We start from the raw sequence: 13,986 nt of genomic DNA, 5'->3' as shown, positions 1-13,986 counted from the left end.
GAATGGAATGGCAGATTAGAATACAATAGCATAGCATAGCATAGCCTGGAATGGAATAGAATGGAATAGAATAGAGAGTAGAATAGAATAGAATAGAATAGAATAGAATAGAATAGAATAGAATAGAATAGAATAGAATGGAATAGAATAGAGTTGAAAGGGAACTTTGGGGGTCATCTAGTCCAACATCCTGCTCAGAGTAGACCAGCATGGGAATTTAAACTACCTAATTCTAACACCTGGAGTGGCTGGGCAGCTTGATCATCTAAAGATCTGTGCCACATTGCTCTGCAGGTTAATCAGCCTTTATGCATACCATTTCCTTTTGAGTTACATTAGTGCTTCATAAGTTTGTTTTCCTGTTTCTGTAGCTCACAGCTGAAGAGGACACCAGTGAAAACCAATCCAGATGAGGAGTTTACCCCTATACTTCCCCAGACTCCTGTTGGGTATGAATTTGTCTTCTAAGCTGTGCTCTCTGGGTTTAGATCCTGGCTAGAAATATTAACCTTCTGTTGTTGTACTTCCAAAGGAGCTGGGTTTGGTTTTAATAAAGCACTGCAGTTCTGCTCACTGATGTGCCATGAGCATGTGCTGAGGGATGCTGACTGCCCTTGGTGCATGGGGAATTTGTTGGGAATCAAGAGACAAAGCTATTTACTGAGCTGTGTTGAGAAGTGCCAGATGAATCCAGGAGCCTGGGTTACTTCACTTGTTCTTGCTAGAATCCAACTTTATATTACCATGGTAGTAACTGTGTTTGCTGTGCTTCCACCTTTGTGTTCCATCCTGACTCCAGCTCTGCATCTCCATAGAATCATAGAAGCAATAAGGTTGGAAAAGACCTCAGAGATCACAAATGCAGGCTGGGCAGGGACTGGCTGGAAAGCAGCCCTGAGGAGAGAGCCTTGGGGGTGCTGGGGGAGGAGAAGTTCAACAGGAGCTCTCAGTGTGCACTTGCAGCCCAGAAAGCCAATCAGATCCTGGGCTGCAGCAGGAGAAGTGTGGCCAGCAGGGCAAGGGAGGTGATTCTCCCCCTCTGCTCAGCTCTGCTGAGACCCCACCTGGAGTCCTGCCTCCAGTTCTGGAGCCCCTATTGCAAGAGGGATGTGGAGGTGCTGGAAGGTGTCCAGAGAAGGGCCAGGAGGATGATCAGAGGGCTGGAGCAGCTCTCCTGTGAGGACAGACTGAAGGAGTTGGGGCTGTTCAGTCTGGAGAAGAGAAGGCTCCCAGGTGACCTCATTGTGGCCTTCCAGTATCTGAAGGGGGCTCCAGGAAGGCTGGGGAGGGACTGCTGAGGATGTCAGGGAGTGCTAGGACTAGGGGGAATGGAATGAAGCTGGAGGTGGGGAGATTGAGGCTGGAGGTGAGGAGGAAGTTCTTCCCCATGAGAGTGGTGAAGCCCTGGAATGGGTTGTCCAGGGAGGTGGTTGGGGCCCTGTCCCTGGAGGTGTTTAAGCCCAGGCTGGCTGAGGCTGTGGCCAGGCTGATGTAGTGTGGGGTGTCCCTGCCCATGGCAGGAGGGTTGGAACTAGCTGATCCTTGTGGTCCCTTCCAACCCTGACTGATACTGTGCCAGGGGAGGTTTAGGCTGGATGTTAGGAAGAAATTCTTCCCAGCAAGAGAGATTGCCCATTGGAATGGGCTGCCTGGGGGGGTGGTGGAGTCACCATCACTGGAGGTGTTCAGGAGGAGACTTGATGGGGTGCTTGGTGCCATGGGTTAGTTGTTTAGGTGGGTTGGATTGGTTGATGGGTTGGCCACAATGATCTTGAAGCTCTCTTCCAACCTGGTCTATTCTATGTAATTCTGTGTATTTCATAAAGCCTCAGAACTGTCACTAGATGGCAGTAAGCCTCTGGTCACCAGCATGGGGTGAGAAGTGCATCAGTAACACACAGTATCACCAAGGTTGGAAGAGACCTCAAAAACCATCAAGTCCAACCAGTCACCACAGACCTCATGACTAAACCATGGCACCAAGTGCCACATCCAATCCCCTCTTGAACACCTCCAGGGACGGTGAAAGTAGAATCCCTTACAGGTTATGGTGAAAAGAACATACCATTTCTTCCTAACCCCCAGCCTAAACCTCCCCTGGTGCAGCTTGAGACTGTGTCCTCTTGTTCTGGTGCTGCTTGCCTGGGAGAAGAGACCAACCCCCACCTGGCTACAACCTCCCTTCAGGGAGTTGCAGAGAGCAAGAAGGTCTCCCCTGAGCCTCCTCTTCTCCATTGTTTGATAACTGAGTTAGCTAAAACCCTTTTTGTTTGCTTGTAGAGTTGCTGTTCAGTTTGTGGAGTCTCTCAAGCCAGCCTTAATGTTTATTATCTCCTGTATTCTGTTTTTCCAGAGCTGCAATGAATAACATTCAGCAGTTGATGATGATTTTAAACTCAGCCCCTGATAAACCTTCGGACACTCTCATCAAGTACTTCAATGTAGGTGACTAGAAGGGATGTGTGTGAAAGAGGCTTGAAGCTGTCACTCAAGTAAAATGTGCACACAGAGATCTGACACAGTCTTCAGAACTCAGAATAGAATTCACAATACAGAATTAACCAGGTTTGAAAAGACCTTTGAGATCATCAAGTCCAACCTATCACCCAAAGCCATCTAATCAACTAAACCATGGCACCAAGTGCTTCATGCAGGCTCTTCCTAAACACCTCCAGTGACGGTGACTCCACCACCTCCCCGGGCAGCACATTCCAATGGCCAATCTCTCTTGCTGGGAAGAACTTCTTCCTAACATCCAGCCTAAACCTCCCCTGGTGCAGCTTCAGACTGTGTCCTCTTGTTCTGGTTGCCTGGGAGAAGAGACCAACCTCCACCTGGCTACAACCTCCCTTCAGGAAGTTGTAGACAGCAAGAAGGTCTCCTCTGAGCCTCCTCTTCTCCAGGCTAAGCAACCCCAGCTCCCTCAGCCTCTCCTCATAGGGCTGTGATCCAGACCTCTCTCCAGCCTTGTTGCCCTTCTCTGGACACCTTCAAGTGTTTTGCCCATTGGAATGTGGTGCTTGGGGAGGTGGTGAAGTCACCATCACTGGAGATGTTCAGGAGGAGACTTGATGGGGTGCTTGGTGCCATGGGTTAGTTGATTAGATGGTGTTGGGTGATAGGTTGGACTTGATGATCTCAAAGGTCTCTTCCAACCTGGTCTATTCCATTCTATTCCATTCTATTCTATTCTATTCTATTCTATTCTATTCTATTCTATTCTATTCTATTCTATTCTACTCCATTCCATTCCATTCCATTCCATTTCACTCTACTCTACTCTACTCTACTCTACTCTACTCTATTCTGCTCTACTCTACTCTACTCCATTCCATTCCATTCCATTCCATTCCATTCCATTCCATTCCATTCCATTCCATTTCACTCTACTCTACTCTATTCTACTCTACTCTACTCTACTCCACTCCATTCCATTCCATTCCATTCCATTCCATTCCATTCCATTCCATTCCATTCCATTCCATTTCACTCTACTCTACTCTATTCTACTCTACTCTACTCTACTCCACTCCATTCCATTCCATTCCATTCCATTCCATTCCATTCCATTCCATTCCACTCTACTCTACTCTACTCTATTCTAATCTACTCTACTCTACTCTACTCTACTCTACTCTACTCTACTCTACTCTAATATCCTTGTTAAATTGAGGGGCCCAGAACTGGACACAGGACTCAAGGTGTGGCCTTACCAGTGCTGAGCCCTTCTACCTTCTACCAGATCAACATCTGCCCTCCTGTTGCATCTAAGGCATGACCTGGGGATTACTGGAAATAGTTGAAAGTATTACAATGAGTCTATTTTCTTCTAAATGCACTGCTTTTATTTATGCTAATGAGCTGAGAGATGTTGCAAAGCAAAGCAGGATGAATGCAATTACATAAGGAAAAAAGGAGTTTGATTTGAAATGCCCTTTTCTTCCCCTGTGCTCCTTCTGGTGCTGGTTAGAATTGCACAGTGAACCCGACAGAGAGTATCCTGAAAAGAGTGGAGAGTCTTGAGCACGTCTTCAAAAAGAAGTTTGCTGAAGCAGTTGGACCAGGATGTGCTGAAATTGGATCACAGGTAACCAGCATGTTTGCTGGGGTATTACACATGAATAGAATAGAATAGAATAGAATAGAATAGAATAGAATAGAATAGAATAGACCAGACCAGACCAGACCAGACCAGACTGGAAGAGACCTTCAAGATCATCGTGTCCAACCTATCAATCAATCCAACCCACCCAAAAAACTAACCCATGGCACCAAGCACCCCATCAAGTCTCCTCCTGAACACCTCTAGGGATGGTGACTCTCTCTGTGTAGAACTTCCTCCTAACCTTGAGCCTAAACCACCCCTGGCACAGCCTGAGACTGTGTCCTCGTGCTGGTTGCCTGGGAGAAGAGACCAATCCCCACCTGGCTACAACCTCCCTTCAGGGAGTTGTAGAGAGCAAGAAGGTCTCCCCTGAGCCTTCTCTTCTCCAGGCTAAGCAACCCCAGCTCCCTCAGCCTCTCCTCACAGGGCTGTGCTCAAGGCCTCTCCCCAGCCTTGTTGCCCTTCTCTGGACACATTCAAGTGTCTCAATGTCCTTCTTGAATTGAGGGGCCCAGAACTGGACACAGGACTCAAGGTGTGGCCTAACCAGTGCAGAGTCCAGGGGCAGAATGACTTCCCTGCTCCTGCTGGCCACACTCTTTCTGATGCAGGCCAAGATGCCACTGGCTCTCTTGGCCCCCTGAACACACTGCTGGCTCATGTTCAGCCTACTGTCAACCAATATATAACTTATATAATATATAAGAAGTAATGGGAACTAGGTGGAAATATGCTGAAACTCCTTTCATGGAAAATGGGAGCATTTTCACCATCACTGGAGGTGTTCAGGAGGAGACTTGATAGGGTGCTTGGTTGCATGGTTTAGTTGGTTGGGTGGTGTTGGATGATAGGTTGGATGCAATGTTCTCAAAGGTCTCTACCAACCTGCTCTGGTCTATTCTATTCTATTCTATTCTATTCTATTCTATTCTATTCTATTCTATTCTATTCCATTCCATTCCATCCTATTCTATCCTATTCTATTCTATTCTATTCTATTCTATTCTATTCTATTCTATTCTATTCTATTCTATTCTATTCTATTCTATTCCACTCCACTCCACTCCACTCCACTCCACTCCACTCCACTCCACTCCACTCCACTCCACTCCATTCCATTCCATTCCATTCCATTCCATTCCAGCAGGTAATGCTGGTTGGGTGGGTGGTGTTGGATGGAAGGTTGGACACGATGATCTTGAAGATCTCTTCCAACCTGGTCTATTCCATTCCATTCCATTCCATTCCATTCCATTCCATTCCATTCCATTCCATTCCATTCCATTCCATTCCATTCCATTCCATTCCATTCCATTCCATTCCACTCCATGGCAAAGTACATGTAGTGAAATATATTTTCACTAATTAAGGTAGCTCAGCCTAGAATAGAATAGAATAGAATAGGAAAGGATAGGATAGGATAGGATAGGATAGGATAGGATAGGATAGGATAGGATAGGATAGGATAGGATAGGATAGGATAGACCTTTGAGATCATCAAGTCCAACCTACCACCCAACACCATCTGATCAACTAAATGCTGCAAAGTGAATCACCTCTTTAAAATCAAAAGGCCAGCTGTGCTTCCTACTAAGGTTTTGGAAGCCAAGTCCCACCAAATTTTATACTCAACAGTTTCATCTCTATCAGCAGTGTGTTTCCTCCTGTTAGCTGTGAGGTGACATAAACTTGATTAAGCAGTAGTCATCTGATAGCAGTTGGAGCAAACCTGAAGTCCTTAGCCTCCGGCACTCCTCATGTACCGGTGGCGAGTTGCAACCAGGGACTTCATCCACAGTAGCTCTTCTGAGGAAGGGAAATGTCCTGAATTATGAATTATGAGCATAACCTCTGAGTGATGAGAATCTGCCCTATTGTAGCCTGCTGACCCTCCCTGTGACACTGCTGTGTCTCTTCTTTGTCAACAGAGGTACAAGCTTGCCGTGCGCCTGTACTACCGCGTGATGGAGTCCATGCTGAAGTCGGTGAGTGTGGTGCTGCTGGCTCAGGGCTTACACTGCACTGACAAAGCTGCAGAGGATGGCTAAGTTTGGGTTGATTTCTGTGTTGCAGGAGGAAGAGCGACTCTCCGTGCATAACTTCAGGTATGTGTCACTAGCTTATGGAATCAATGAGGCTGGAAAAGGCCTCAGAGATCATCGAGTCCAACCTAGCACCCAACACCTCAGGACTGACTAAACCATGGCACCAAGTGCCACATCCAATCCCCTCTTGAACACCTCCAGGGATGGGGACTCCACCACCTCCCTGGGCAGCACATTCCAATGGCCAATCTCTCTTGCTGGGAAGGACTTTCTCCTCGCCTCCAACCTAAACTTCCCCTGGCACAGCTTGAGACTGTGTCCTCTTGTTCTGGTGCTGGGTGCCTGGGAGAAGAGACCAACCCCCACCTGGCTACAACCTCCCTTCAGGGAGTTGCAGAGAGCAAGAAGGTCTCTCCTGAGCCTCCTCCTCTCCAGGCTAAGCAACCCCAGCTCCCTCAGCTTCTCCTCACAGGGCTGTGCCCCAGACCCCTCCCCAGCTCTGTTGCCCTTCTCTGGACACCTTCCAGCAGCTCAACCTCCTTCCTAAACTGAGGAGCCCAGAACTGGACACAGGACTCAAGGTGTGGCCTAACCAGTGCAGTGTACAGGGACAGAATGACCTCCCTGCTCCTGCTGGCCACACCATTCCTGATGCAGGCCAGGATGGCATTTCCCTTCTTGGCCACCTAGGCATGCTGCTGCCTCATGTTCAGCCTACCATCACCCAGCACCCCCAGGTCCCTCTCTGTCTGGCTGCTCTCAGCCACTCTGACCCCAGCCTGTAGCTCTGCATGGGGTTGTTGTGGCCAATGTGCAGAACCTGGCACTTGGATGTGTTCAATCTCCTGCCCTTGGCCTCTGCCCATCTGCCCAGCCTGTCGAGGTCCCTCTGCAGAGCTCTCCTACCCTCTTAACAGATCAACTCCTGCCCCCAGCTTGGTGTTGTCTGCAAATTTACTGATGATTGACTCAATCCCCTCATCCAGACCATCAGTAAAGATACTGAACAGGATGGGGCCCAGCACTGATCCCTGAGGGGACACCACTGGTGCCTGGCTGCCAGCTGGCTGTGGCAGCAGCTTGTTGCTGATGTCTGTCACTTTAATGTTAGGACAAGTATTAACAACTTCCTTTTTCCCTCAGCAAACTTCTGAATGATAACATCTTCCACACATCTCTGCTGGCATGTGCTGTTGAGGTTGTCATGGCTACATATGTCAGTAAGTTGAATCTAAAGTACCAAACAGCATTGCTGCTTGTTGATATTTATTGCTGCTTGTTCTAATGCATAAAATACAGTAAATAAGGGGAGGGGAAAAAAAAGGACTCTGAGAGATTTCTGAACTACCAATCATGCAGTAAATATTTACAAGGGGAATTGAAGGCTGAAGTGAGGTGCCCTTGATAACATCAGTCTGTCTTTCCTGCAGGAAATGCTTCCCAGGGTGACACTGCCAGTGCTGAAACACGCTTGTCTTTCCCCTGGATCCTCCATGTGTTTGATTTAAAAGCTTTTGACTTCTACAAAGTGGTTGAAAGCTTTATTAAAGCAGAGCAAAGCCTGACAAGGGAAATGATGAAGCACCTAGAACGCTGTGAACATCAGATTATGGAGTCTCTTGCCTGGCAATCTGTGAGTAATGCTTCAGAGCTCTATTTGTCCTTCTGTTAATGCCGTGGCTAGGAAAAGGAAGTCACAGCCAGCTCTGCACAATCAGTGGTGGTCTGGATGAGAATGATTTCTAGCAGACTAAATGATAGGAGCAAAACAAGATCAGGTTGGGCATGTCTTCTGGTTGTGGGGGAAAAAAAGCGGTGGGGGTTGGTCTCTTCTGCCAGGCAAGCAGCACCAGAACAAGAGGACACAGTCTCAAGCTGTGCTAGGGGAAGTTTAGGCAGCAGGTGAGGAGAAAGTTCTTCCCAGAAAGTGAGATTGGCCATTGGAATGTGCTGCCCAGGGAGGTGGTGGAGTCACTATCCCTGGAGGTGTTCAAAAAGGGATAGGACATGGCACTTGAAGCAATGGTTCAGTTAGTCCGGAGGTGTTGGGTGCTAGGTTGGACTTGATGATCTCTGAGGTCTTTTCCATCCTTATTGATTCTGGTTAGGCCACACCTCGAGTCCAGTGTCCAGTTCTAGGCTCCTCAGGTTAGGAAGGACATTGAGAGACTTGAGTGTGTCCAGAGAGGGGCAACAAGGCTGGGGAGAGGCCTTGAGCACAGCCCTGTGAGGAGAGGCTGAGGGAGCTGGGGTTGCTTAGCCTGGAGAAGAGGAGGCTCAGGGGAGACCTTCTTGCTGTCTCCAACTCCCTGAAGGGAGGTTGTAGGCAGGTGGGGGTTGGTCTCTTCTCCCAGGCAGCCAGCACCAGAACAAGAGGACACAGTCTCAAGCTGTGCCAGGGGAGGTTTAGGCTGGAGGTGAGGAGAAGATTCTTCCCAGCAAGAGAGATTGGCCATTGGAATGTGCTGCCCAGGGCGGTGGTGGAGTCACCATCACTGGAGGTGTTTAAGAGCCTGGATGAGGCACTTGGTGCCATGGTTTAGTTGATTAGATGGTGTTGGGTGATAGGTTGGACTTGATGATCTTGAAGGTCTTTTCCAACCTGGTCTGGTCTGGTCTGGTCTATTCTATGCTATGCTATGCTATGCTATGCTATGCTATCCTATCCTATCCTATCCCATCCTATCCTATCCCACCCCCATCCTATCCCATTCCCCAGGTGCAGGTCAGTGTCCAGGCTGTGTTGGGGAGGTTGCCTCTAGGAGGCACAGCAGGGTTCCCTCAGAAAGCTGAGGGAAGCCATGGCAGGCAGCTATGTGCAGTCCAAGTCCAAGCACACTCTGCTTCTGTATTGGCCTCCATCACCTCCTGCAGCTGCCCCTAAGTGAGAGGCTGTGAGCTGTAAGCAGCAAGCCCTGGAGTGCTGCCTCAGAAGGCAAAAAGTATAGGGGTGTTTCATGTGCTGAAATATCTTGCTGAATCTCTGGGTCAGGGCTTTGGAGCACAATCCCTGTGAGGAGAGGCTGAGGGAGCTGGGGTTACCCTTCTCTTGGTGTGTTCAAGTGTCTCAATATCCTTCTTAAATTGAGGGGCCCAGAACTGCCCTGTTGACAGGCAGCCAAGTATCACAGTATCACAGTCTCACAGTATCACCAAGGTTGGAAGAGACCTTGAGGGTTATCGAGTCCAACCTGTCACCACAGACCCCGTGCCTAGACCATGGCACCAAGTGCCACGTCCAATCTCCTCTTGAACACCTCCAGGGATGGGGACTCCACTGAAGGGGGGGTTGTAGACTGAAGGGAGGTTGTAGACAGGCAGAGGTTGGTCTCTTCTCCCAGGCAGCCAGCACCAGAACAAGAGGACACAGTCTCAGGCTGTGCCAGGGGAAGTTCAGGCTGGAGGTGAGGAGGAAGTTCTACACAGAGAGAGTGATTGCCCATTGGAATGGGCTGCCTGGGGAGGTGGTGGAGTCACCGTCACTGGAGGTGTTCAGGAGGAGACTTGATGGGGTGCTTGGTGCCATGGGTTAGTTGATTAGGTGGTGTTGGATGATAGGTTGGACACAATGGTCTTGAAGGTCTCTTCCAACCTGGTTTGTTCTATTCTATCATATCACCACCTCCCTGGGCAGCACATTCCAATGGGCAATCACTCTCTTTATGAAGAACTTTCTCCTCACCTCCAGCCTAAACCTCCCCTGGCACAGCTTGAGACTGTGTCCTCTTGTTCTGGTGCTGCTTGCCTGGGAGAAGAGACCAACCCCCACCTGGCTACAGCCACCTTTCAGGTAGTTGTAGAGAGCAAGAAGGTCTCCCCTGAGTCTCCTCTTCTCCAGGCTAAGCAACCCCAGCTCCCTCAGCCTCTCCTCACAGGGCTGTGCTCAAGGCCTCTCCCCAGCCTTGTTGCCCTTCTCTGGACACCTTCAAGTGTCTCAATGTCCTTCCTAAACTGAGGGGCCCAGAACTGGACACAGGACTCAAGGTGTGGCCTAACCAATGCAGAGTCCAGGGGCAGAATGACCTCCCTGCTCCTGCTGGCCACACTCTTCCTGATGCAGGCCAGGATGCCATTGGCCTTCTTGGCCACCTGGGCACACTGCTGGCTCATGTTTAGGCAGCTGTCAATCAGCACCCCCAGGTCCTTCTCTGTCTGGCAGCTCTCAGCCACTCTGACCCCAGCCTATAGCTCTGCATGGGGTTGCTGTGGCCAAAGTGCAGCCCCTGGCACTTGGACTTGTTGAATGCCATCCCACGTAAGGCCAGGTAGCAAGGACTGGCTACTGGGGCTGTGTATTACTGGCCTCAAAGGGAGAATAGTTTGGGCTTGAGCATTGTGGCAGAGTCCTTGGTGGTGTTTCATTAGCACCCTGCCATGTGTTGGCATTTGCCAGCCCTCCTCTGGAAAATGCCTAGGCAGCATGTGGGTCATGATCATAGTATCATAGTATCATAGTATCAGTCAGGGTTGGAAGGGACCACAAGGATCATCTAGTTCCAACCCCCCTGCCATGGGCAGGGACACCCCACACTAGATCAGCCTGGCCACAGCCTCAGCCAGCCTGGGCTTAAACACCTCCAGGGACAGGGCCCCAACCACCTCCCTGGACAACCCATTCCAGGGCTTCACCACTCTCATGGGGAAGAACTTCCTCCTCACCTCCAGCCTCAATCTCCCCACCTCCAGCTTCATTCCATTCCCCCTAGTCCTAGCACTCCCTGAGATCCTGAGCAGTCCCTCCCCAGCCTTCCTGGAGCCCCCTTCAGATACTGGAAGGCCACAATGAGGTCACCTGGGAGCCTTCTCTTCTCCAGACTGAACAGCCCCAACTCCTTCAGTCTGTCCTCACAGGAGAGGTGCTCCAGCCCTCTGCTCATCCTCCTGGCCCTGCTCTGGACACCTTCCAGCACCTCCACATCCCTCTTGCAACAGGGGCTCCAGAACTGGAGGCAGGACTCCAGGTGGGGTCTCAGCAGGGCTGAGCAGAGGGGGAGGATCACCTCCCTTGCCCTGCTGGCCACACTGATGCAGCTCAGGGACTATTTTCAGGTGCTGGTATGGATTAGAGATGGAGAAAGTTGAGCTGTGTGGGAGCAAGCTGTGCTTTGCCACCTGCCCTCCAGGCCTTGGGGCAGGCCTTGGCTCGTTTTGTTGCCAGCTACAGCCGTAGTCGTGGGTTCAACCTGGAGTGACTTCAGTGCTGGCAGATGAGTCACACACTCCCTTCCTGTCTCTCTTCTGGGCTCCAGGAGTTGTGTGTGCTCCTGCACAGCAGCCAGGTTCTTGCAGAAGAGCTAGGACATGCCAAACACACTCCTTCCATGCCTACTGAATTTTGCCTGCCCTTAGATTCAGGAATACATCATTTGTGAATGAGGGAGAGCCTCAGGCAGAAGGCAAATGTTCAGCTTAGCCAGAATGACAACATCTGCAAGGCTGCTTGCTGGCAGGGTACCAGCCACCCAGGCAACTGCACTAGTGTAGAGACAGGCCCCACAACAACTGCAGGCACTGGGTTACTCTTGCAGACATCAGCTGTCTCTTGTGATCAGTTGGATTTCAGGCACCTAGTATCCTGGTTTGGCATGGAAGTTGCTATGGATAGTGGTTTGTAATGTGACAAGTTTAGGCTGGAGGTGAGGAGAAAGATCTTCACTGAGAGAGTTGTTAGCTAATGGAATGGAGTGGAATGGAGTGGAGTGGAGTGGAGTAAAATGGAATAGAATGGAGTGGTGTGGAATGGAATGGAATGCAATGCAATGCAATGGAGTGGCGTGGAATAGAATAGAATAGAACAGAATAGAATATAATAGAATAGAACAATAGAATAGAATAGAATAGAATAGAACAGAACAGAATAGAATAGAATAGAATTAACCAGGTTGGAAAAGACCTTTGAGATCATCGAGTCCAACCTATCATCCAACACCACCTAATCAACTAACCCATGACACCAAGCACCCCATCAAGTCTCCTCCTGAACACCTCCAGTGATGGTGACTCCACCACCTCCCCAGGCAGCCCATTCCAATGGGCAATCACTCTCTCTGTGTAAAACTTCCTCCTAACCTCCAATCTAAACCTCCCATGGTGCAGCCTGAGACTGTGTCCTCTTGTTCTGGTGCTGCTTGCCTGGGAGAAGAGACCAACCCCCACCTGGCTACAGCCTCCCTTCAGGTAGTTGGAGAGAGCAATAAGGTCACCCCTGAGTCTCCTCTTCTCCAGGCTAAGCAACCCCAGCTCCCTCAGCCTCTCCTCACAGGGCTGTGTTCCAAGCCCTATGTGCTGCCCAGGGAGGTGGTGGAGTCCCCATCCCTGGAGGTGTTCAAGAGGGGATTGGATGTGGCACTTGGTGCCATGGTCTAGTCATGAGGCCTGTGGTGACAGGTTGGACTGGATGATCTTTGAGGTCTCTTCCAACCTTGGTGATTCTGTGATTTTCCAGGCCTTTTCCTCACAGGGGGAAGAAGCATGCTAAGGCTCACCACCCTCTGCCACTTCATGTGCTTGCCGTGCTCCCTGCAAGGAAGTTGCTTTTGGAGGGTGCAGCTTTAACCTTAAAGAAGGAACTGAGAACTGATTTGAGTTTTGTCTGTCTGTCCACACTAAATATAGTTCTGCTTGCATCATGTGCATGCTCCAGAAGTGCGTGAGGAGACAGAGAGAGAGAGAGGTCACTGCTGCCACTGCTGCTGCTGGGTGTGATGGTGCTAAGGGATCATAGCAGTTCTGCTCTCTGTGGTGGGGGGGTTTTGGTGTGGGTTTTTTTTTGTTTGGGTTTGGGTGTTTTTAATCAGGTCATGTGTTATCTCTGACACTTCAGTTAGAAGAGAATAGAAGAGAAGAGAATAGAAGCATAGAATCATAGTATCAGTCAGGGTTGGAAGGGACCACAAGGATCAGCTAGTTCCAACCCCCCTGCCATGGGCAGGGACACCCCACACTACATCAGGCTGGCCACAGCCTCATCCAGCCTGGGCTTAAACACCTCCAGGGACAGGGCCCCAACCACCTCCCTGGACAACCCATTCCAGGGCTTCACCACTCTCATGGGGAAGAACTTCCTCCTCACCTCCAGCCTCAATCTCCCCACCTCCAGCTTCATTCCATTCCCCCTAGTCCTAGCACTCCCTGACATCCTCAGCAGTCCCTCCCCAGCCTTCCTGTAGCCCCCTTCAGATACTGGAAGGCCACAATGAGGTCACCTGGGAGCCTTCTCTTCTCCAGACTGAACAGCCCCAACTCCTTCAGTCTGTCCTCACAGGAGAGGTGCTCCAGCCCTCTGCTCATCCTCCTGGCCCTTCTCTGGACACCTTCCAGCACCTCCACATCCCTCTTGCAATAGGGGCTCCAGAACTGGAGGCAGTACTCCAGGTGGGGTCTCCCCAGAGCTGAGCAGAGGGGGAGAATCACCTCCCTTGCCCTGCTGGCCACACTTCTCCTGCTGCAGCCCAGGATCTGATTGGCTTTGCAGGCTGCAAGTGCACACTGAGAGCTCCTGGTGAGCTTCTCCTCCCCCAGTACCCCCAAGTCTCTCTCCTCAGAGCTGCTTTCCAGCCAGTCCCTGCCCAGCCTGCATTTGTGCCTGGGATTGCCTCCACCCAGATGCAGGACCATGCATGGAGTGGAATGGAATGGAATGGAATGGAATGGAATGGAATGGAATGGAATGGAAGTAGAATAGAATAGAAGTAGAATAGAATGGAATGGAATAGAATAGAATAGAGTAGAGTAGAGTAGAATAGAATAGAGTAGAGTAGAACAGAGTAGAATAGGAGTAGGAGTAGAATAGGAGTAGAGTAAAGAGGAGTAGAATAGAATTAACCAGGTTGGAAA

General features: G+C 50.0%; 2 protein-coding genes across 2 annotated transcripts in view; both read left to right on the top strand.

Moving 5' to 3' along the window:
- Positions 1-13,986, top strand: part of SETDB2 (SET domain bifurcated histone lysine methyltransferase 2) — a gene marked incomplete at its 5' end in the record, with an annotated part of 260,530 nt that overhangs the window by 68,029 nt on the left and 178,515 nt on the right.
- RB1 (RB transcriptional corepressor 1) overlaps positions 1-13,986 on the top strand; it is an 89,929-nt gene that overhangs the window by 27,030 nt on the left and 48,913 nt on the right. The window contains 7 exon segments of the mRNA XM_068165299.1: positions 372-449; positions 2,354-2,441; positions 3,971-4,087; positions 6,034-6,090; positions 6,179-6,210; positions 7,294-7,370; positions 7,581-7,783. Of these exon segments, the coding sequence (XP_068021400.1) occupies positions 372-449; positions 2,354-2,441; positions 3,971-4,087; positions 6,034-6,090; positions 6,179-6,210; positions 7,294-7,370; positions 7,581-7,783 (652 nt within the window).

This window comes from Melanerpes formicivorus, unplaced genomic scaffold (assembly GCF_026170545.1).
Source record: "Melanerpes formicivorus ecotype bairdi unplaced genomic scaffold, bMelFor1.0.p_v2 SCAF_87, whole genome shotgun sequence".
Lineage (NCBI taxonomy): Eukaryota > Metazoa > Chordata > Aves > Piciformes > Picidae > Melanerpes > Melanerpes formicivorus.
This window is presented reverse-complemented; position numbering and strand designations above follow the sequence as displayed.